This window comes from Oncorhynchus masou, chromosome 26, assembly GCF_036934945.1.
Source record: "Oncorhynchus masou masou isolate Uvic2021 chromosome 26, UVic_Omas_1.1, whole genome shotgun sequence".
Lineage (NCBI taxonomy): Eukaryota > Metazoa > Chordata > Actinopteri > Salmoniformes > Salmonidae > Oncorhynchus > Oncorhynchus masou.
The window spans coordinates 6164673-6188485 of NC_088237.1; the positions used below are offsets into that span (position 1 = coordinate 6164673).

At 41.2% G+C, this 23813-nt stretch overlaps 1 protein-coding gene across 1 annotated transcript in view; it reads left to right on the forward strand.

The window, feature by feature from the left end:
• Positions 1 to 23813, forward strand: part of il17rel (interleukin 17 receptor E-like) — a 43296-nt gene that overhangs the window by 5173 nt on the left and 14310 nt on the right. Inside the window, exons 2-13 of the mRNA XM_064938220.1 lie at positions 3306 to 3333; positions 3846 to 3992; positions 8138 to 8247; positions 8527 to 8641; positions 9280 to 9324; positions 9575 to 9717; positions 11743 to 11814; positions 13413 to 13467; positions 13577 to 13740; positions 13924 to 13968; positions 14106 to 14163; positions 15289 to 15419. Coding sequence (XP_064794292.1) covers positions 3306 to 3333; positions 3846 to 3992; positions 8138 to 8247; positions 8527 to 8641; positions 9280 to 9324; positions 9575 to 9717; positions 11743 to 11814; positions 13413 to 13467; positions 13577 to 13740; positions 13924 to 13968; positions 14106 to 14163; positions 15289 to 15419 — 1113 coding nt within the window. The remainder of the gene's footprint in view (positions 1 to 3305; positions 3334 to 3845; positions 3993 to 8137; positions 8248 to 8526; positions 8642 to 9279; positions 9325 to 9574; positions 9718 to 11742; positions 11815 to 13412; positions 13468 to 13576; positions 13741 to 13923; positions 13969 to 14105; positions 14164 to 15288; positions 15420 to 23813) is intronic.

Genomic DNA, 23813 nt, shown 5'->3' on the forward strand with positions numbered 1-23813 from the left:
AAAGTTGCTAATGACCCAAAATGCAAAAGTAATCTGTGATCAGATTTGAACTCACGACCTTTGTGTTGCTAGACGTTCCCGTTATACACACACCCATCCATCCTACTTTCGTTTTTGCCTTAAGTAACCACCTGTCTTATGTAACCATACCAAATTTAACGTATCATACTAATTTGAGTGTCCCGGATTTTACGTCTAGTTTATGAGACCGGGCTATTGGCAGGGGTTATAGATTGAGATGCAGCCCATGCAACAAAAACATATCTGTAGCTTAAACTGACCGATTTTGATGGGGATTTTTTATTATTATGCCAATTGGATTTACATAAGTATTCAGACCTTTTGCTATGGAGACTCGAAATTGAGCTCAGGTGCATCCTGTTTCCATTGATAATCCTTGAGATGTTTCTACAACTTGATTGGAGAACACGTGGCAAATTCAATTGATTGGACATGATTTGGAAATGCACACACCTATCTATATAAGGTCCCAGTTGACAGTCCATGTCAGAGCAAAAGCCAAGCCCCAATGTCGAAGGAATATTCCATAGAGCTCCAAGACACGACTGTGTCGAGGCACAAATCTGAGGAAGGGTACCAAAACATTTCTACAGCATTGAAGGTCCCCAACAACACAGTGGCCTCCATCATTCTTAAATGGAAGAAGTTTAGAACCATCAAGACTCCACCAAGAGCTGGCTGCCCAGCCAAACTGAACAATCGGAGGAGAAGGGCTTCGGTTAGGGAGGTGACCAAGAACCTGATGGTTACTGACAGAGCTCCAGAGTTCCTCTGTCTAGATGGGAGAACCTTCCAGAAGGACAACCATTTCTGCAACACTCCACCAATCAGGCTTTTATGGTAGAGTGGCCAGACGGAAGCCACTCCCCAGTAAAAGGCATATGACAGCCCGTTCAGAGTTTGCCAAAAGGCACCTAAAGACTCTCTGGTCTGATCAAACCAAAATTGAACTCCTTGGCCTGAATGTCAAGCGTCACGTCTGGAGGAAACCTGGCACCATCCCTACAGTGAAGCATGGTGGTGGCAGCATCATGCTGTGGTGATGTTTTTCAGCAACAGGGACTGAGAGACTAGTCAGGATTGAGGGAAAGATGAACGGCGCAAAGTACAGCGAGATCCTTGATGAAAACTTGCTCCAGAGTGCTCAGGACCTCAGACTGGGTGTGAAGGTTCACCTTCCAACAGGACAATGACCCTAAAAGCTTCTTATGGATCAAATCCCTTTAGCGGAATCGATTTGACAACATCCGGGGGAAATGGCAGAGCGCCAAATTCAAATTAAATTACAATAAATATTAAACTTTCATGAAATCATGAAATCTTTGTCCAAACATTTCAAATAACTTTCCTAATACAACTTTAGGTATTTTTTTACGTAAATAAATCAATAAAATAAACTGCGTTCAATACCGGACGAAAACAAAGTGAAGCACGTTCCAGGTCGCACGCACCAAAACATTAGAGTGCACCTGGAGTGACACAGTAAAATAACAGGGCTACTTCATCATTTCTCAAAAGAAAAACATCAACCAATTTCTAAAGACTGTTGACATCTATTGGAAGTTATAGGACCTGCAAGCATATTTCTATTAAAACGGGCTTGCCATAGAAAACTAATGGAAAACAGATTAACCTCAAGAAATGTTTTCCCTGGATGGATTGTGCTCGGGGTTTCGCCTGCCAAATCAGTTCTGTTGTACTCACAGACTTTATTCAAACAGTTTTAGAAACTTCAGAGTGTTCCCTATCCAAATCTACTAATACTATGCACATCCTAGCTTCTGGGCATGAGTAGCAGGCAGTTTACTTTGGGCACACTTTTCATCTGGACGTGATAATACCGCCCCCTATCCCAGAGAGGCTAAGCACACAGCCAAAACAACGCAGGAGTGGCTTCGGGACAAGTTCCTGAATGTCCTGCCAAGTTTCTGAATGCCCCGCCAGAGCACGGACTTGAACCCGATCGAACATCTCTGGAAAGACCTGAAAAAAGCTGTGCAGCAACGCTTCCCATCCAACCTGACAGAGCTTGAGATTTTATGCAGAGAAGAATGGGAGAAACTCCCCAAATACAGGTGTGTCAAGGGGTGTATGACGCTAGAAATGCAGTGATGAAAGCCGATGTGATTCATAATCAGACACGTTTGTTCTACATGTGGTGTGGATTTCAAAAAGACAAGAGTATTTAGATCAGATGGGTGTGTTGTCACTGTTGCCAAATAATGACATTAACATATATTGCTAAGAATGTGAGAGTAGGATGACTCCCCTGACTTCAAAGTATTTTTCTTTCTAGACAGACCGCAATTTCTGATACCATGATGTATTCTGATCAACTGGCTTGTTCTTGTGTCAGGAAACAATATACCACGTTTATCAGATAATATACTGTACCTGGCCAATACAACAGATCAAAGATTTTAAAACCAAATTCCTATTTACTGCATTTTGTCTTTGTAGGGCAGAATAGAGAAATTGTTGGAAATAAGTAAAAGATGAGAGAACAGTCAAATGAACTGATAACTGACAGGCATGGTGGAGTAAAAAAGATCTGAATGGTGTGAACTGATAAGTTGTGAGTTCAAATCCCAGATGAGGACATGTTGAATAATAATGACTGTAGAAATGAACATGCACAATGTAATCATGTTTGTCAAATATGTAAGTGAAAAGCATTGTGTGTGTCAGTATCCATAACCTTGCCAACAGACAAAAAAGATCAGTGGTTCACCAATCAGGGCCTTGATGGGCTTGGCAACAGCAACAATGTGTAATTACATTTTTTGAGGGGAGAACTTTTCTTTGGGACAATGAGGCGATGTCCTGACAACTGATACACAAATGTTCCTGCAATATTCTCCTAACCCTTAGAAAACTGGACGCAAATGTTCTTGAAACTTCCCATGAAACGCGTCTAGAACATTGTTGTATATTCTGAGAACATTGTAACCACATTCTAGATATATTCTGTTTGAGGGAATGTTCACACAATCACAAACATGCTAAAAAGGTTCTCAGAAGGTTTTTGCTTACATAATGTACCCCTAACTAATGGAAAACTGGACAATCAAACATTAGGGGAACATTACGGGTAATGTTACAAAAATGTACTCTCTCCCTAGAATTGTTAGCCGGAATAGTGGCCAGCTGGGCTTGTTTTTTTTTGTACTGCACAGCTGGGGCTGTGAGTACTCTGTTAAGTGTATAATGTGTACAAGTAGTATAAAATGTCTATCAAGTGCATAAATAAACATCTTACATTGTCTTTCATCTTCTCTCTGCAGGGCCTCCATTGCAAAAGTAAAACCCACTGTGAGTGCATTACAATATACCCATTACAAACAATGTTGTTATACTCTGTGTGTGTGCTTGATTGTGTTGACAATGACACTATGGTAAATATCTGATGGGTCCTGTGATCAGATATAAATTGATGTCTGAAATACATTTACAATACAAGGATCCAGTTCCAATGTTTGAGGTATGGGTGGTCTGAGTGATACAACTTTTGCAGGTTTGTTCATTGAAGCATGGACCTCCCATACAGTACAATAGTCATAGTCCAAGTAGATTAAAATTTGATTTGATCTATCATCTGATAAGGTAGTAGTCAGGGCTTTCGCATGAAGTATGAGTAGAGTTGACTCCTTTCTTGTCATTACATTGCTGGCTGTTGGATATTGCTGGTTGTTGTATATTTGTATACATTTGTCCTGAAAGTTTAGCTATTTTGAATGTGAGTAAGATTTCCAATGAATTTATTATGGAAAAAAGCTTGAACTTGAATACATCCACTTACTTTAACCTCCTGTTTCCCCATACAGATTCCTTTGCCCCATGCAGGACCCAGAAAGCAGGCCTCAACACCAGTGTTGTCTTCCACAACGTAAGCCTGTCCACAGTGATGAGGTGTGAGGGGAAACAGAAGTGCTCTCTTCACTTTCGAGTTCACACTGCTCTTCAGCTCAGTGGTAGGTTGGGCTCTCTGTTTTGAGATTTCATGTTGAAATATTTTCTGCCTTGTTTAACGTAAAGGATTTACGGGAAGTCCAGAGAGGACATATTCAAGAAATTGGTCCCTCGTTATGTCAAGATAATAACTTATTTATCTCATTATCACTACATACTCATTATCACTACATGTCGAGATCACGAGATAATCAAAAGTATCATGCATTATCCATGAATTTGTTCAGGTGCACGATAACCAAGGAGCCCTGTGGCTGCATTGATCGCAATGCGGGGCATGTAAGCCCTGAACAATGCCTGAGCCAGCACTGTCTCCCGGGCTGCATGCTGCCCCAAAGACCAGAGCCATTGCATACAAAGAACCACGCAGCTAACTTGGCTAGTCTTGTGAGTTAGCTAGGTAGTCTTGTTAGCTAGTAAGCTAGCTTGTTATCTATGCTGGTTGTTAGCTTGCATAACAGATATGTGTATTTTAAGGGACACCGTGTTTTGTGGATAATTTGCATTTACAGTGGGTGAGCTCCATTCCTGATAGGCTGATCAGGTTACATTTTAGCCTAAAAGGCTCACAAATCAGGATGCTGCCTTGTAGGCTGTTTCATAGGTAATGCTCATTGCAGGCAGATTAGTTGTCAAAGTAATTTATAGTTAGATGCACATCTAATCCAGGGGGCGAGCTCTATTCCTTGCAGGGTGATCAGATAGTAGCCTCAGAGGCTGATATCAGAGTGCTGCCTTGAAGGCTGTTGGCAGAGCCTTACATATGAAACAGCCTACAAGGCAGCATCCTGATTGGTAGGTCGACTGATTGACTGATAACTTGAACCAGGTTACAGTTTGAAGCTTTCTCTTGAGTGGGCAGCCTGATGAAAGCCAGTCAACATTTAAATCGTCCAGAAAATATACCTCTCTGTTGATATCACATACATTATCAAGCATTACACACGTTATCCAGATACTGACTGTTAGCACTTGGTGGTCTATAGCAGCTTCCCACCAGAATAGGCTTTAGGTGAGGCAGATGAACCTGTCGCCATATTACTTCAACAGTATGTAACATGAGATCCTCCCTAAGCTTTATAGGAATATTGTTCTGAAGATAAACCACCACAACTCCACCTTTGGCATTTTCTGTAGATCTCATAACCATGTATTGCTACCACTGTAACATCAAAGGTAATATCTAAGTGAGTTGCAGAGGGTGTCAGAATATGAATGTCAGCTGTTGCTAGTTTATTATTGATTTCATGAACCTTGTTAATTAAGCTACAGTTGGACAAAAAAGTATTTAGTCAGCCACCAATTGTGCAAGTTCCACTTAAAAAGATGAGAGGCCTGTAATTTTCATCATAGGCACACTTGAGATTTTTTATTTTTTTTTGCAAATTATGGTGGAAAATAAATATTTGGTCAATAACAAAAGTTTATCTCAATACTTTGTTATATACCCTTTGTTGGCAAACGTTTTCTGTAAGTCTTCACAAGGTTTTCACACACTGTTGCTGGTATTTTGGCCCATTCCTCCATGCAGATCTCCTCTAGAGCAGTGATGTTTTGGGGCTGTTGCTGGGCAACACGGACTTTCAACTCCCTCCAAAGATTTTCTATGGGGTTGTGATCTTGAGACTGGCTAGGCCACTCCAGGACCTTGAAATGCATCTTACGAAGCCACTCCTTTGTTGCCCGGCGGTGTGTTTGGGATCATTGTCATGCTGAAAGACCCAGCCACGTTTCATCTTCAATGCCCTTGCTGATGGAAGGTTTTCACTCAAAATCTCCCGATACATGGCCCCATTCATTCTTTCCTTTACATGGATCAATCGTCCTGTGTGTTACTAGTGTGTTACTGATGGTAGGCTTTGTTACTTTGGTCCCAGCTCTCTGCAGGTCATTCACTAGGTCCCCCTGCTCTTTGGGCTTGGCCATAGTGGAGTTTGGAGTGTGACTGTTTGAGGTTGTGGACAGGTGTCTTTTATACTGATAACAAGTTCAAACAGATGCCATTGATACAGGTAACGAGTGGAGGACAGAGGAGCCTCTTAAAGAAGAAGTTACAGGTCTGTGAGAGCCAGAAATCTTGCTTGTTTGTAGGGAACCAAATACTTATTTTCCACCATAGTTTGCAAATAAATTAATTAAAAATCCTACAATGTGATTTTCTGGATGTATTTTTCTAATTTTGTCTGTCATAGTTGAAATGTCCCTATGATGAAAATTACAGGCATCTCTCATATTTTTAAGTGGGAGAACTTGCACAATTGGTGGCTGACTAAATACTTTTTTGCCCCACTGTACATGTGCTAACGTGGGCTATTTTTAGCACTTTTCTGGGATGCTTGATCGTTTTTATTGCTTACTGGGAAGCTTAGCAGAGGTAGACATGCTCATGTTATTTGTGTTAGTGCTGCACACAGTGGACTTCCTACTAAGGCACACCGCCTCAGTGCTAACAGTATCACTCTGGTTCATAGGCACATGATTACCTCATACAAAGGCTGTGGGATCAGCAGAGGCATTCAGAGCAGTAAGAGGGACATCAATTAGGTTACTTACATTGTGCCTTCCAACACCGCTGGCATAATGTACATTTGCTGAAGCATTATGACAACTCAGCGGCACAATGGTAGGGATAAATGAGCTGGGCTTGGATCATTGATAGGTAATTGTCTCAACACAGCCTTAAAATGCTGTGGAAGGATCTGGGATCTGAATGATTTGGGTGGATCCCATCATATTTACAACATGAGCTTTGTTTCCAGAAGGTATCAAAGTTGTCAATAAATGTTACACCCACAGAGCTGCAATAGTCTTGTAGACAGTTTATGAGGGTTAAAAGTCTGCTGAACCGTTCAAAGGGGAGGTGTGTGTGTGTGTGTGTGTGTGGGGGGGGGTTAATGCAAATAGTCTGGGTAGCCATTTGATTAGATATTCAGGAGTCATATGGCTTGGGGGCAGAAGCTGTTTAGAAGCCTCTTGGACCTGGACTTGGTGCTCTGGTACCACTTGCCATGTGGTAGCAGAGAGAACAGTCAATCAGCCTTCATTTTTAATGGAGTTTGCAAGTGTATAATTATGTACACTTCGGGGCCTGACACGCCCCATAATTCAAACCGCGATGTTTGTACATCCGCTAATTAAAGTCAGCCAAAAGGTAAAACTTCAATGTCAATATGGAGTCAGCATTCAAGTGTGAGTTAAAAACAAATGTAAATAAGTTAGAAATTGTGCTACTAATGCACAAACACTTCTCGTAAAAGTAATCATGTTTTTGTTTAGTTTAGTTAGCTTTTGGAAATTGTAGAAATAAAACATTTTCCTTCTTCAGAGGTTCCAGCTGGGCAGGCTAACGTCAGCTAATTCATGTTCTAGCTATCATACAGTAGGCATATATTAATAATAATATAGTTAATATAAGTAGACATGCAATCATTATTGACTGTAGGGCATAAAAAGCTACCGGTGGCTGAAAACACAATCGTCGCGGGACGAAGAGTGACAAATTTCCAGCGAATGTGGTCCATTTAAAAAAAAGTCATTCCTTCCTCCCTCGCCACCTTGCCTTGCAAGTGTAAACTTGTCAGACGTCAGAAGTGTCCACTTAATTTGAGAGCTGAGGGGAGAGGGTGTTTCTGTTAAGTTTTTGGAAAACAACCTATGTTGTGAAAACAGCATACCACTGAAACCAGATAGACCACTATGAACGGAGCCATAGTATATACTTCCATAGTCAGTTCTATACAGCTGAGAGCGAGATGGTGGCCTGAGGGGGGAAACCCCTGCGATAATATCTTATCTGGCCCTTTGATTCAGGGTCACGCTGCTTCCTGTAGCGCATGTGACATGCACGTACGTTCTCACACACACACACAGGTTGAAGGCAGCCAATTCAGGAAGTGCTATAATTTAAATATGAAACATTTCTGACTTTTAAAAAGTTTTTAAATAAATAATTTCTACTTTTCAATTTATTGAGAATAACTTTTTTTGATTATTGAAATGTCATATTTGTTTACTTCCTGAATTGAATGCATTCTATTTGAATTGAGCCCAACCCTGACACACACACACATACACTGTAATTACCGTACCTGTACTGACCCTGTATAGCTTGCATTCTCGTGATTTTTTTAATGCTACTTTTCCTCAGAGCACATCCATGGCGTCTCCATATGCACTGTCACCGCAGGGATGATGTTGGAAATCTGTAGGCTCGTCAGCTTCCCCAGAGTAGCCAGAGAGAGACTGGAGGGACAGCAGGTACAGTAGTACACTACCACACCATGCACCCTACCATACTACAAACTACGACACACTACTACAGAGAGACTGGAGGGACAACAGGTACAGTCAGATATTTTTTTTGTGTGAACATTACACTTTGTTAATCAAAGCCAAGCAAAACATTTCTGTACATAAATGTGTGCTTGTGGCAACAAAAACACTTATCTATTGATAGGAACAGATATGGATCTGGCCTAAGAACACTTGTAATGGCTGGTATGTTTATTTGTTTCTTTTCCTTCTCTCTTTCTCAAGTTGGAGGTTCAGAATGACTGCTCTGAGGTGTGGCCAGGTCAATACGTTCACGTCACTCTAAAGACAAATCCAAGCTACTGTGGAGTCACCTGGACAAGCACTTACCAAGTCCCAGGTGAGGATGAGGACCGTGATCAATGGTGAATAATAATCATACTAATAATGAATTGGATTTATATAGAGCCTTTCTACTAACTGAGGTACTCAAAGCGCTTTACATAATACGGGGAAACTTACCTCTTCCAGCAACAATGTGTGGCACTCACGGGTGATTCACTGCAACCATCTTGTGCCAGAACGCTCACTACACATCAGCTAGCATGGTGTAGAGGTGAGGATATATGCCAATTAGGAATGAGGGTGATGATTAGGTGGCCATAATATCAACCGATTGTTTGAAATCGCCATTTCAGCATCTTGCACACACAGATTCCCAGTGGATCATGTTGGTTAAACCTGACTGTACTTTGATTATTTAAGAGCTATTGAGTTGGGTGAGTAAACTGACACTGCAGGCGTTCATAAGCAAAACTAGTGAGTCAGCAAATATCTAATGCAGAAACACTTAAATGTCATAAAACACTCATTTCCTAACCGAAAGTCACACTACCCTGCTGAGCAAAACAGCATAGACCAGCTTGATCAGCAGGGAAGTCATGCTTTTACTCAATGTGCATACACAATGATCATATGTCGAAGCATTGTTTGTTTTACAGAGAACAAACCTTAACTTGGTTTTAAACTATATTTCAGAATGTAGCAGCAGAGATCTTCGGAGTAACATTCCAGAATGCATCAGTAAGTTTGCTAGATTTCATTTCTCTATTGTTCTATAGTTCACAACAATTGAATCACTCTAGATATCCCTTAGCATGGGTTACAATGACAGACTATTTCTGCGTTCAACAAGGCTACATTTTTGCCTTGCCAAACCCGACAACAACATACTCATTCTGCATTTCCTTGTGTACATATCAGCCTACAGATATTGGCAGTGCATACATTTCCCTTGACTGTGTGATTACTGACTGACTGTGTCATATGACAGCTGGGAGGCTAGCGTACACTGTGGACTCAGACAGAAAGGAGCTGGCTGTGTCTGTCTCAGACATGTTGGAGGATAAAGACTATCACCTGAGACTGTGTCACAGAAAAGACTACACCTGTAGAGACACAGGGGCCAACGCACTGGTAAGATTCCAGGAGATGGAGACCTTAAAGAGTAAACGTTAATGTTCAAATTGTGAGACCCTGGTTAGCCGTAATCCATAATGTATATTTCACTATTGTTTCACTCAGTGAAATGAAAGCAGTGTGTGGATTCCAGGCACTGATAATGTTGAGGCACTCCTCCCACTGCCAGTAAGTGTTGTAAAAGAGGTGATAGTCAACACTATACTTTGTGCATACTCTGATAGTAACACAGGGAAGAGGAAGGTCATAGAAATGCCTCAACCAGATGGTATGAGACAGGCATCATAAATCAGACCCTGGATTCAAATGCTATTTGAAATTAAGTACTTTACCTGGGCTTGATTGAGCTTGCCTTGCACAATGGAACCAATATACAGATGAAATCGGAAGTTTACATACACCTTAGCCAAATACATTTAAACTCAGTTTTTCACAATTCATGACATTTTATCCTAGTAAAAATTCACTGTCTTAGGTCAGTTAGGATCTCCACCTTGTTTTAAGAATGTGAAAATGTCAGAATAATAGTAGAGAGAATGATTTATTTCAGCTTTTATTTCTTTCATCACATTTACAGTGGGTCAGAAGTTTACATACACTCAATTGGTATTTGGTAGCGTTGCCTTTAAATTGTTGAACTTGGGTGAAACGTTTCGGGTAGCCTTCCACAAGCTTCCCACAATAAGTTGGGTGAATTTGAGCTTGGTGTAACTGAGTCAGGTTTTTAGGCCTCCTTGCTCGCACACACTTTTTCAGTTCTGCCCAAATTTTTTATAGGATTGAGGTCAGGGCTTTGTGATGGTCACTCCAATAACATGACTTTGTTGTCCTTAAGCCATTTTGCCACAACTTTGGAAGTATGCTTGGGGTCATTGTCCATTTGGAAGACCCATTTGCTACTAAGCTTTAACTTCCTGACTGATGTCTTGAGATGTTGCTTCAATATATCCACATAATTTCCCTACCTCATAATGCCATCAATTTTGTGAAGTGCACCAGTCCCTCCTGCAGCAAAGCATCCCCACAACATGATGCTGCCACCCCCGTGCTTCACGGTTGGGATGGTGTTCTTCGGCTTGCAAGCCTCCCCATTTTACTCCAAACATAACATTGGTCATTATGGCCAAACAGTTCTATTTTTGTTTCATCAGACCAGAGGACATTTCTCCAAAAAGTACAATCTTTGTCCCCATGTGCAGTTGCAAACCGTTGTCTGGCTTTTTTTATGGCGGTTTCGGAGCAGTGGCTTCTTCCTTGCTGAGCAGCCTTTCAGGATATGTCGATATAGGACTTGTTTTACTGTGGATATAGATACTTTTGTACCTGTTTCCTCCAGCATCTTCACAATATCCTTTGCTATTGTTCTGGGATTGATTTGCACTTTTCGCACCAAAGTATGTTCATCTCTAGGAAACAGAACTTGCTTGTACTGTTTGTACAGATGAAGGTGGTACCTTCAGGCATTTGGAAATTGCTCCCAAGGATGAACCAGCCTTTTTGGTTCAACCAATTTTTTTTCTGAGGTCTTTGCTGATGGCTTTTGATTGTCCCATGATGTCAAGCAATGAGTCACTGAGTTTGATGGTAGGCCTTGAAATACATTCACAGGTACACCTCCAATTGACTCAAACAATGTCAAAAGAAGCTTCTAAAGCCATGACATAATTTTCTGGAATTTTCCAAGCTGTTTAAATGCACAGTCAACTTAGCGTAAGTAAATGTCTGTCCCACTTGTGATACAGTGAATTATAAGTGAAATAATCTGTCTGGAAACAATTCTTTGTAAAATTACCTGTGTCATTCACAAAGTAGATGTCATAACCGACTTGCCAAAACTATAGTTTGTTAATAAGACATTTATGGAGTGGTAGAGTTAATGACTCCAACCTAAGTGTATGTAAACTTCCAACTTCATTTGTAATAGTGGCAAATTTGAAAACCAGGCACATCTGGGCACTCCAGGTAGACTAGTATGTCAAATAATGTTTGAACCCAGGTCTGACCCTTGTTCCCTCTCTGCAGATCAGAAAGGAGGATGTGCTGAAGAATACTACTCTGCGGTATTCTACACCTTTGCCCTGTCTCTGCATCGAGGTAAAGTTTGTTTGACCTTTATGTAATCAAATGTCTATGACGATCTGGACTGTATTGTGGAAATTGTGGTGTTACAGTGCATTCGAAAGACCCCTGGACTTTTTTCACATTTAGTTACGTTACAGCCTTATTCTAAAATGGATTACATTGATGTTTTCCCTCATCCATCTAGACACAATAACATGTAATGACAAAGCAAAAAAGGTTTTTATAAATTGCTGCATTTTTTTTTCTTTTAACTTCAAAAATATTACATTTAAACAAGTATCCAGACCTTTTACTCAGTACTTTGTTGAAGCACGTTTGGCAGCGATTACAGCCTCGAGTGTTCTTGGGTATGATGCTAATAGCTTGGCACACCTGTATTTGGGGAGTTTCTCCCAATCTTCTCTGCAGATAATCTCAAGCTCTGTCAGGTTGGATGGGGAGCGCTGCTTCACAGCTATTTTCAGGTCTCTCAAGAGATGTTAGATCAGCTTCAAGTCCGGGCTCTGGCTGGGCCACTCAAAGACATTAAGAGACTTGTCCCGAAGCCACTCCTGCATTGCCTTGGCCTTGTGCTTAGGGTCTTTGTCCTGCTGGAAGGTAAACCTTCGCCCATCTGAGGTCCTGAGCAAGTTTTCATCAAGGATCTTGCTGTACTCTGCTCTGCTCAACTTTCCCTCGATCCTGATTAGTCTCAAAGTCCTTGTTGCTGAAAAACATCCCCACAGCATGATGCTGCAACCACCATGCTTTACCGTAGGGATGGTGAAGATGTGACACTTGGCATTCAGGCCAAAGAGTTTAATCTTGGTTTCATCAGACCAGAGAATCTTGTTTCTCATGGTGATGAGAGTCTTTTGGTGCCTTTTGGAAAACTTCAAGTGGGCCCTTCATGTGCTTTTTCTTCTGGCCACTCTACCATAAAGGGCTGATTGGTGGAGTGCTGCAGAGATTGTTGTCCTTCTGAAAGGTTTTCACATCTCCACAGAGGCTCTGTCAGAGTGACCATCAGGTTCTTGGTCACCTCCCTGACCAAGGCCCTTCTCCCCCAACTGCTCAGTTTGGCTGAGCAGCCAGCTCTAGGAAGAGTCTTGGTGGTTCCAAACGTCTTACATTTCAGAATAATGGAGGCCACTGTGTTCTCGGGGACCTTCAATGCTGCAGAACATTTTTTATACCTTTCCCCAGATCTGTGCCTCGACACAATACTGTCTCGGAGCTGTACGGCCATTTCCTTCAGACCTCATGCCGTGGTTTTTGCTCTGACATGGACTGTCAACTGTGGGACCTTTTATAGACAGGTGTGTGCCTTTCCAAATCATGTCCAATCAATTGAATTTACCACAGGTGGGCTCCAATCAAGTTGTAGAGACATCTCAATGATGATTTTTAAAATTAAACCCACACTACACTGGGCCAATTGTGCGCCTCACTATGGGACTCCCAATTACGTCCGGATGTGATGCAGCCTGGATTCGAACCGGGGCTTGCAGTAAACACCTCTTGCACTGAGATGCACTGTGCCACTCGGGAGCATGATCAATGGTAACAATGCGGAAAAAGTCAAGGGGTCTGAATACTTTCTGAATGCACTGTATATATTTATCCCACAGGGCTGGTCTGCCACCTCTGATGCACCCAGAGTTCAAGTCTTTCCCTTCAGAGACAGTGAGTGTCCTTCAACTTCTGTTACACTGCATGTTTTATTAATTGGTTGATTGTGAAATTTGCAAGATTGTCAGTGCATTATTTTTGACCGCGTCTCTTTTCTCCAAAGATCTGGAGGAGTTGTGGTCCGGCATTAACTTTGACCCGGCGGAGGAGTTGTTGTCATGGGAACCGGTGTGTCCTGTTGTTGCGGTGATCTCACTGTGCCAAAAACAAGGGAACGATGAGTGTGACGATCTGGCTGGTTCATCACAGACCCTCAACAGGGAGAAGGTTAGGTGCCTCTATCAATCAGCCTCACATCTGTACCTCTGAACTCCTTCACAGTTAAAGGGCAGTTTCAAAGACAAAAGACTGATATGACATAGAAACAGTCAGGCACCAAGGCTATATCACCAGATGACTGTTTTACAAGAACTATTATAGATTCAAGTTCTCATTTAACTTTCCTTTCAGATAACATTCTCCAGAGTGGATCCACACCCACAGCTTTGCATGAAGGTAAGACACCACATTCGCCTGTGCTGTATTCAACGACTGAATGCACTTACTATTTGAACTTTCCTGTACATATCCCCTTTGAGTGTGCAGAACAAATTAATCTAACAAATGCATGCTCCTGGCTGTTTTATGTACAGTTTACCACAGATTCTGGATCCTGGATCCGGTGCCCCTTTGCAGATGGGAATTTTCAAGGTAATAGCTCTCTGTAAATAGTGTGCATATAATTATCATGAGTGATTCGTCTGAAGTTGTGAATGACGGACTTTTAAGTGGAAACGGGTACCACAGTTTGTACATCAGCCATAACACCCAAGGATAAGAAACCACCCACACTCTAGTATCAGTCTTTACACTAATGCAATATTATGGAATATTATGGCACACCTGGATTCAAATAGCATTTTTTGAACTTGTCTGACACAATGGACCAATGGAATAGTACCAGAAGTGCAAACCCCATCCATATGGCACTCCAGGCATGCTGCATCAAACTCTCAAACATTTTTGAAAGAAAACAAATACTATTTGAACCCAGGTCCGTTATCTAGTATTACCAATATAGAGTTGTTTTTACACAATTATTTTTTTCCCATAGGGATTTTAGAAACTTAAAATAAGGGCAGCGTTTCATTTAGGCTTACCCTGGTGGGATGTTTTAATAACCGTGTAAATCTCTCTAGGAGAAGGTGACTTTTTTTCAGTATATTTGCCTGTATTGACCATTTAACCCCCCCCCCCAATTGAAATGCTCATTTGCTATCATAATGAACTACAAATACCATGATGATCTGGACAAGCCTGCCGAATTGAGGAAAAGGTAAGAATCTGTCGATGAACTATTTAATGTTAGCTAAATGTAATGAATAAATAGGGTACATTTATTTAAATGGACAATTCTGTGAACGGTCTTGTGCAAGTTTTAAATTGACACAATACCAAAAGTAAAGGTATCGGCCAGAGATGACGTGCAGGAGCTTGCAGGGTTTTGTAGTTTTGCATGATGTCTTCTTTGACGCTAATTACTATTTTCAAGTCTGAGTAAATCGAGTCGAATATATTGATAAAAGTCACCTTGTCCGAGAGAGATTTACATGGTTATCAATACGCCACTCCAGGGTAAGCCTACATGAAGCACAGGCCTTATTTTAAGTGTTTCTAAAATCCCCTATGGGAGAAATGAATGGTGGAAAAACTATTGAAAGTTTCCCTGTTTGACCACTAGGTTTTATGGGTATTATGACACCTCCATTGTGGGGCTCTATACTGCAGGTATATACAGTAAGTAATGTTGAATGATGATATTGCCTTGCTCTCCAGCTTGGGACCTGGGTGTCGACCAGCTGGGGCTGGTTTTAACGTCACGGGTCAGAGCACCCCTCTCTCTTCATGTGTGTGTGAAGACTGGGACCTCTGCATGCCACCCAGAACACACACTCCCTGTACATGTGGTAAATAGATGTCTATCTGCACCTAATTCTTATCATAGGCAACAGTACTTATGATTTAAAAAAGATAAGGGTGTTTGCTTACTATGAAGTCTGCTGCATCAAGGAGCTGTGTTGACTGTACGACTTACTTCCCTAATAACCAACCCAAAATCATTGCTCAACATAAAGGGAACTAACAAACGAGTCACTGACAACCAAAACTAAACCAGGTGGAGTTTTAAAATAGGTTCTGAAAGGCACCAATGGGGGTGCCTACTGAGTGCTGGCCAAGCTAGAGTAGGGTCTTAACACCCACCATGGATGCCCATTAGAGTTGCCTGATACAGTCAAACTAAAAGAAAAGAACCCCCACCACCTTAAGTTGAGAGGAGGAAGGGGGTAGGAAAGAGAAGGAGAGGCGGGGGGGGTGGGAGGGAGAAGGGAGAGGGAGGGGTTAGGAAAGAGGGAGACAGGGACGTTTCTCTACCATTAACCTTCTTCTGAACACCTCCAAAACAAAAATCATGTGGTTTGGTAAGAAGAATGCTCCTCTTCCGACAGGTGTTATTACTACCTCTGAGGGTTCAGAACTTGAGGTAGTCACTGCATACACGTTCTTGGGAGTATGGCTAGACGGTACACTGTCCTTCTCTCAGCACATATCAAAGCTGCAGGCTAAAGTTAAATCTAGACTTGGTTTCCTCTATCGTAATCGCTCCTGTTTCCCCCCCAGCTGCCAAACTAACCCTGATTCAGATGACAGATTCATCCTACTCATGCTAGATTATGGAGACAATTTATATATCGGCAGGTAAGGGTGCTCTTGAGTGGCTAGATGTTCTTTACCATTCGGCCATCAGATTTGCCACCAATGCTCCTTATAGGACACATCACTGCACTCTATACTCCTCTGTAAACTGGTCATCTCGGTATACCCATCGCAAGACCCACTGGTTGATGCTTATTTATAAAACCCTCTTAGGCCTCACTCCCTCCTATCTGAGATACCTACTCCCTCATCCTCCACATACAACACCCGTCTTTCTAGTCATAGACTGTGCCAGCACAGGTGAAACTTAACAAAGCGACAAGTGCAACACATCCTGACAACCGAGGATGACTCCAATCAGCGTGCATGATCAACTTAAAGGGGAACTACACCCGCTGATTTGGCCTTGTTTTTTGGCTTGCTCCTGAAGAAATACTGGCGGGCCATGACAGGCCATGCAAAACTAATTTGCTCCGTACCACCACAAAGACACACCCATCTGTCAGAACCTTGCCCACAGCTGTTTCCCCCCACTCAATGACAACAAAGAAACATCCTGCAGGTTGAGTTCAATAACTACAGGCAGATGTACAGTATGGTGAGATTCTGGAGGAAGCTTGAATAGGACAGTAGCCTACAGAACAATATGAGAAGAATGAAATTGCTGAATTTGTGTAGATATTCTAAACTACATGTTTTGACAACATTCAGGTCCATGTAGAATAAACAACCCTTTCCATAATACAATAGCATCAGTGTTCTGCTAATGTAATACTGTGCACCTTTCATGTCATTCCCAGCTGGTACAGATACTGTGCCTATCAGCATTTCACTGATCCCGCTGGAGAATATACAGGGTTCCTCCCTCCCCATATTGACTGATACATTCAAATCAATAATAAAAAAAGACAATACAGGTAAAACTTGTCTTGTAAAATGTTCATGCCGAGTGCCAGGTCTCTCTCCATTCAGATACACCGGTATCAAGCCCGTTTGTCAGTCTGGACTTCCTCTTCAATGTCTCCATAGTCACTCTTCTATTACCAATGGCAGTGAGGATAGATGATACTGTATCGGACACACAAACAGGTACTATGTTTGAATACGTCAAGTGACTGAGGCTGCCATCTGGCAAAATCATATCCAGTCCATCTGTAGAAATAGACAGAGTTGAGGCAGAGTTGACACCTGGAATGAAAAGGGTGTTGCTATTACAATACCTTTGTACTGTACTGTATTATCGGTAAACACCTCGTGGTGGATGTGTTGAGTGCCAGGTCTCTCTGAATCTCATGCATCTGTCAACACATACACACAGTCCCTGTTCTGATAAGACCTATCTCTAACTATGGCAGTTAGTATATGTTTGTGTCAGATATGAACTATGTTGAAGTCAGACTAAACCTACCAAATTCTGATTTCCCGATCGATGACCTTTGGTGAGCAGGCAAGAGGTGAGGTCTTTGCCAGAGCCCCACTGATGGGCATAGCAACGTAGATCAGCTCCTGACCCTTCATCAAAGATACTGGTCGGTCGGTCACATACACACACACGTAGTGGGTTATGATTAGCCTGGTAAAATCAACCTGATCGCTCCATACCTTTCTTTTACACTTCAGATATAATTAAAAGCTACATTGAATGGTGGCCACAGGCTAGGTTATGCCCCCTGGACATTATATGGACATTCTAAGAAGTAGAAAATAAGCAATATGTCACGGTTTTCTGTAGGCGAAAGAGAGTCGGACCAAAATGCGGCGTGTCTATTGCGATCCATGTTTAATAAAACTGAAGAAACACGAATCAATACAAAAACCAATAAACGTAACGAAAACCGAAACAGCCTAATACTGGTGCAAACTAACACACAACAGACAAAAGGACAGTCACCCACAAAACCCAACACCAAACAGGCTACCTAAATATGGTTCCCAATCAGAGACAATGACTAACACCTGCCTCTGATTGAGAACCATATCAGGCCAAACACAGAAACAGACAAACTAGACACACAACATAGAATGCCCACTCAGATTACACCCTGACCATACAAAACATATAAACATACAAAGCAAACTATGGTCAGGGTGTGACACAATAAATAATGTCAGTTTACATAAATTATGTTTCACAGTTGGGTTACCAAATGTATCAAAGTAATGAAGTGGGTCATTTTGTAAAAATGATGAGCCTGTGAAAACTGGATTTGGATCTTTCAGCATCAAAAAAGTTACACGTCAAATCACACTGTTTAACGCGTCAAATACGCTTGTTGACCAATCAGGACCTGGATATGACTGCATGTCACGTAATTTAACACGTTCATTTTTTTTGTACATAGTTATTACACATTGATTACACTATCGCTTGTATTTCATATGTCACAGCGATTCACCGATACGTATGCCATGATGCTGGTAAAGTTTTGTCTCGCGCAGCTTCCGAAGGAGCGCAGACACACTTCCCCAAGCTCTGGACAGTGCTGGTCATAAAAAAAGCTAGCTAGCTGAAGGATGTAAACAATGTTATTTCCCAAAAACATAGCAAAACAACTATCTGTTTCAGTAGCTATAGTTAGCTAACTAACTACCTACTAGGTGTCATCATCTAAAATACTTCTAATTTACAAGATATTTTAGATATTATTATTTGATATATTATTTGATTATTGGTGGTCGGACCCACCTATGTGAAGCTAGCCACAATAAGGAATAGCCACAATAATGGAATTTGCAGTTTGCGTGTCATTGACAGTGATGCAAATGAATACAAATAGTGAAATTATTATTGAATAGATCATGCAAAACGAGGTTGGAATGTTTTTATATAAATTCAACAAAAGACAATAATTTGTTAATTTGAGAAAAATCTGTTGAAATCACACTGGATGTATTAGACTTTAGAATTGCATTGGGGTCATACTTATTTCACTGTACAGCCTTACCTATGGATTGTGGATCAATGAGATGGGGTATGAGTCTACTCAGTGACACCCAGGGAATATTATTGTCGTAGCTCTTACTGCAGGACTCTAAAACCACTGAATTGAGCCACATTTATTCTACCAGTCAACATACTATGTGTATTGAACACTATTCCAGAGGAAAAATAATACAATGTGGATGCTTTAGAGTGATAACTCTGAAGACGACGTTGGGAAAAAAGCTGGCTAGTTATTTTCATGAACTGAAGTTCAACAACAAGTGGCTATCTAGCTAATACTTACTCAATCATTGCTAAAAATATTGAAAATGACTGCAGTTTCTACTGGTCATTGTTTTCAAGCTGGTTGTACTGGTGCTAGCTAGGTACAAAGCTAAAGATTGCTAGCTACTGCAGAAGTTGCTAATAACATCCGTATCAAAGATATTCGCAAACATTTTTGATCCAGCTCAATTGATCCTGATCTTATTTCAAATGCTCACACAGACTTTTTCCCATTTGGTCGAAACAAATAATGACTTATTACCAACACGGTATTGTAAACACATTTTTCGTGGACGGTTGTGCTTGTTTCCAGACTTTTCTTTGACAGTGCTACTGATCGTAGTGGTGGAGCTTGGCTTGCACGGGAAAATTCAGCACACACAACAGTCTATAATAGAATTGTGTTATTTAATATGTCAGATAGTGTTATTTGACATGTATTGTCTTTTTCGACACTCAAAGACCCAAACGGCGTTCCATAGAAAAGATGTGAAAATAGCAAGTGAACAGTGAATTCACTTTTTGGGGGGAGGTCACTAAACCACACTGCTGGACATCTTATGATACATTTGCTCTTTCTGGTAGGTCCCAGCATCCGTTCATAACCAGGGGATCAGTCTGGCACCCAACTGTGCACGTTGTCAAACAGAAAAACAGTGTCAACAATTGTCATCATGCCTCAATTATAAAACATACTGTATGTAGCTTGAGCAATAATGTAATCTTGTTTGGCAGCTAATTCCATGCTTGACAGATGTAAAAGTAGAGACTGCATTTGAGGAACAATGGGAAAGTAATTCTGAAAGTTGATAAACTTGTAAATTCACTTTTGAGAAAATGGGCTTTGAATGTTTTGGTACCTGGGAAGCTTTCCTTTGTCTACACCCATTCAGCATTGTTCACGCCCTCTTAAGCCAGCCCCACCCATCTCTTTAAGGATTCACATGTGAGGTCATGCGCTAAACCGTGAGTAGTGTAGTAAAGATTAAGACTAAAAGTAGTAGCCTACAATAAGGAAAAATTACAGGTAAACAAAGTGTCCAGATAAAAATATTTTATGAATATTAGATTATGCTTACCCAGACACACCAAATTGATGGGTCATGTGAAAGAAATGCTCTAACCCCAGCCAGATATTGCCAAGTGGATGGGTCTCCACAGAAGGTGTAAATGGTACAGCCAAATGGTTACTTGCATAGTAGCAATATTATAAATAGTGTAAATATAAGTATGTACATGAACAATAACAATATCAGTGATAGAGGAGGTAGTTATATGCATACAATCAGGGAGGGGTAAAGTGACTGAGCTGCAGGATAAATAAAACAAATAGTTGGAGCAATGAGTGGCATATGTGTTAGGAGAGAATCATTTGAATAGAGGCACCGCAGATAGTGCTGATGACTGGTCTGTCCGAACCACGCATGAACAAGGGAAGCTATATTCAGAGAGCCTGTTTCTGTCCTGCCCTTGACTTTGGTGCAGGGCATGTGATGTCCATAGCCTCTTCGTCGCAAAACTCCCTGATCTTCAGGCAGACCATCTATGGGAGGAAGGATGTCAGCGTTGCGCAGCAGCTGAAACCTGGTCCTGATAGTCTGAACACTCTTTGGCGACAACAACACCAGGCTCAAGAGCATCGAAGCTGTAAAACAGGAAATAAAAAAAATGAAGACATTATAACCTTGCACTACATCAATTCACCTCCCAAGTTTAGATAAGAAGAATAACCTCATACAATGCACTGAAAATTATATTCACCTGAAGTGCTGGAACTGCTTGAACTGTGGCAGCGGCCTGAAGTACGGAGTCAGGTATTGTTGCCAGCCATAGCTTTCCACCAGCACCGTACCATCCTCCAGTCCAACCAGCTGTGGGATGTTGACCCATCACAGTGCTGTCCTTCACAACACCAGCAATCTCAGACAAAGTGTTCACTCTGGTCTTTCTGAAGCGCTGCTTCATGAGGTCGAAGCACCAGTCGGGGGCAAACTCGGTGTTGCCTACGATCAGGAAGTGAAGGTCCAGACTGTGCTGGAGCTTGTGCATGATCCGACCAGGCACAATACCAGAGCACAACCTTGTTCTTGTTTTGGCTACTGCAGTTATCACAATTCAGGTCCACATGTGATTCCCCAACTCCGTAGTTGGTGAAGAAATGGTGCATGTAGTTGATGACTGCGCTGCTGCCTTTGCTGGATGACATGCCTTCATGAATCACGTAGTTGACTTGTTGTGACACCAAACAAGCCACACTTACAAGCAGTTAAAAAGTAGATGGGACCTGGCTGCATAGGGTCAGAAGGATAGTGCACCTGCAAACAACAAAATAACATTAAGATAAGTTAATGAATAGAAAATGTGACATAATGCCTCATTATTAGGTAAGTTTCACTTACCTACAAATGTGCAGAGCAGCAGCACAGCATACAGAAACATAATCTTGGAAAGTTCAAAATAAAAAAAGTTAAAATGATAACACACTACACATACCTCTGGAAAATACAGAAGTAATTTGAGATCAATAAAAGTAGTGCCAATCATGTTGGAGGTCAATGAAATAATCAAAACGTGTTGTTTATGCTTCACATATCAAGTGTTGCCATCGATTCCTAGACAATGAACCATAATCCCAGTCCATTGAGTATTAGCAATACAAACCAATTGTCATAGCTAGCTAAAGTTAACCAAAAAGGTTCAATGTTAGCTAGTCAACAATATGCTTTAACTTGCAATGAAAACAACTTTCTGTCGAAAGAAAAGTATAATATCTGAAACTGTAGCTAGACTCTTACCAGTATACATGGGTGAATTCTTTAAGGCAGAAACCCCTTTCATTAAATAGGATGTCCTGTGTCGGCCCTTTGCTGTGTCAAGTCACTCTGGTTCACACTGACCGTGTGTAATGCCATAATAATCATCTTAAGCTTCAGCCCCCACCCAAACTCTGACCAATTCACTCGCCCTAGCAGCGCTGGTTAGGCTGTTTTCATCCCAGCTAGCAATGAGGAATCGGCCCAGAAGAGGGTGTCGGACTCGGCCCGGAATCAAAATGAATGACTGCCCAGAATTGGCCTAAGTACAGTGGCTTGTGAAAGTATTCACCTCCCTTCACATTTTTCCTATTTTGTTGCCTTACAACCTGGAATTAAAATAGATTTTTTGGGAAAATTACTGAGGATAATAGCAGATGATTTTGCTACTCATATTTGCCACATATTCCATTTAAGCCTACTAGAGAGCGTGTGCCTTCATTCCGCTACCTAAGAATAGTAAAGCCCCCTTTACTGGCTCAAATAGCTGACCAATCAGCCTGTTACCAACCCTTAATAAACTTCTGGAAAAAGTTGTGTTCGACCAGATACAATGCTATTTTACAGTAAACAAATTGACAACAGAATTTCAGCATGCTTATAGGGAAGGACAATCAACAAGCACAGCATTTACACACATGACGGATGATTGGCTAAGATAAATTGATGATAACATGATTGTGGGGGCTGTCTTGGTAGACTTCAGTGCAGCTTTTGACATTATTGATCATAGTCTGCTGCTGGAAAAACGTATGTGTTATAGCTTTACACCCCCTGCTATAATGTGGATAAAGAGTTACTTGTCTAACAGAACACAGTGTGTTCTTTAATTAACCTCTTGAAGCTAGGGGCACTATTTTTATTTGGAAAAATAACGTTCCCAAAGTAAACAGCCTATTCCTTAGGACCAGATGCTAGAATATGCATATAATTGACAGATTATGATAAAAAAACACTCAAACGTTTCCAAAATGGTCAAAATTTTGTCTGTGAGTTAAACAGAACTGATATTGCAGGCTAAAACCTGAGGAAAATCCAATCAGGAAGTGCCCCTGTTTTTGAAATCTCTCTGTTGTTATGCATCCCTATTGCCCATTTAAAGGGATATCAACCAGATTCCTTTTTCTATGGCTTCCCTAAGGTGTCAACAGCCTTTAGACATAGTTTCAGGCTTTTATTTTGAAGAATAAACGTGAATGACCACATTGCGTAAGTGGATAGGTGGGGGCTCTCAGAGTGAGTTGTGTGCAAAAGAGAAAGGCGGCCATTGTTACTCACGGTCCTAGTGAAAAGCCAACTGTCCCGGTTGATATATATTATCGAATAGATATTTGAAAAACACCCTGAGGATTGATTCTAAAAAAACGTGTGACATTTTTCTGTGGACATTATGGATATCATTTTTAATTTAATTTTTGTCTGCCTTGTCGTGACCTCTCTTTCCGGTGGATTCCTGGGCATAACGCACCAAACTAACGGAGGTATTTGGATATAAAAAATATCTTTATGGAACACAAAGGAACATTTGTTGTCTAACTGGGAGTCTCGTGAGTGAAAACATCCGAAGATCATCAAAGGTAAACGATTAATTTGATTGCTCCTCTGATTTTCGTGACCAAGTTACC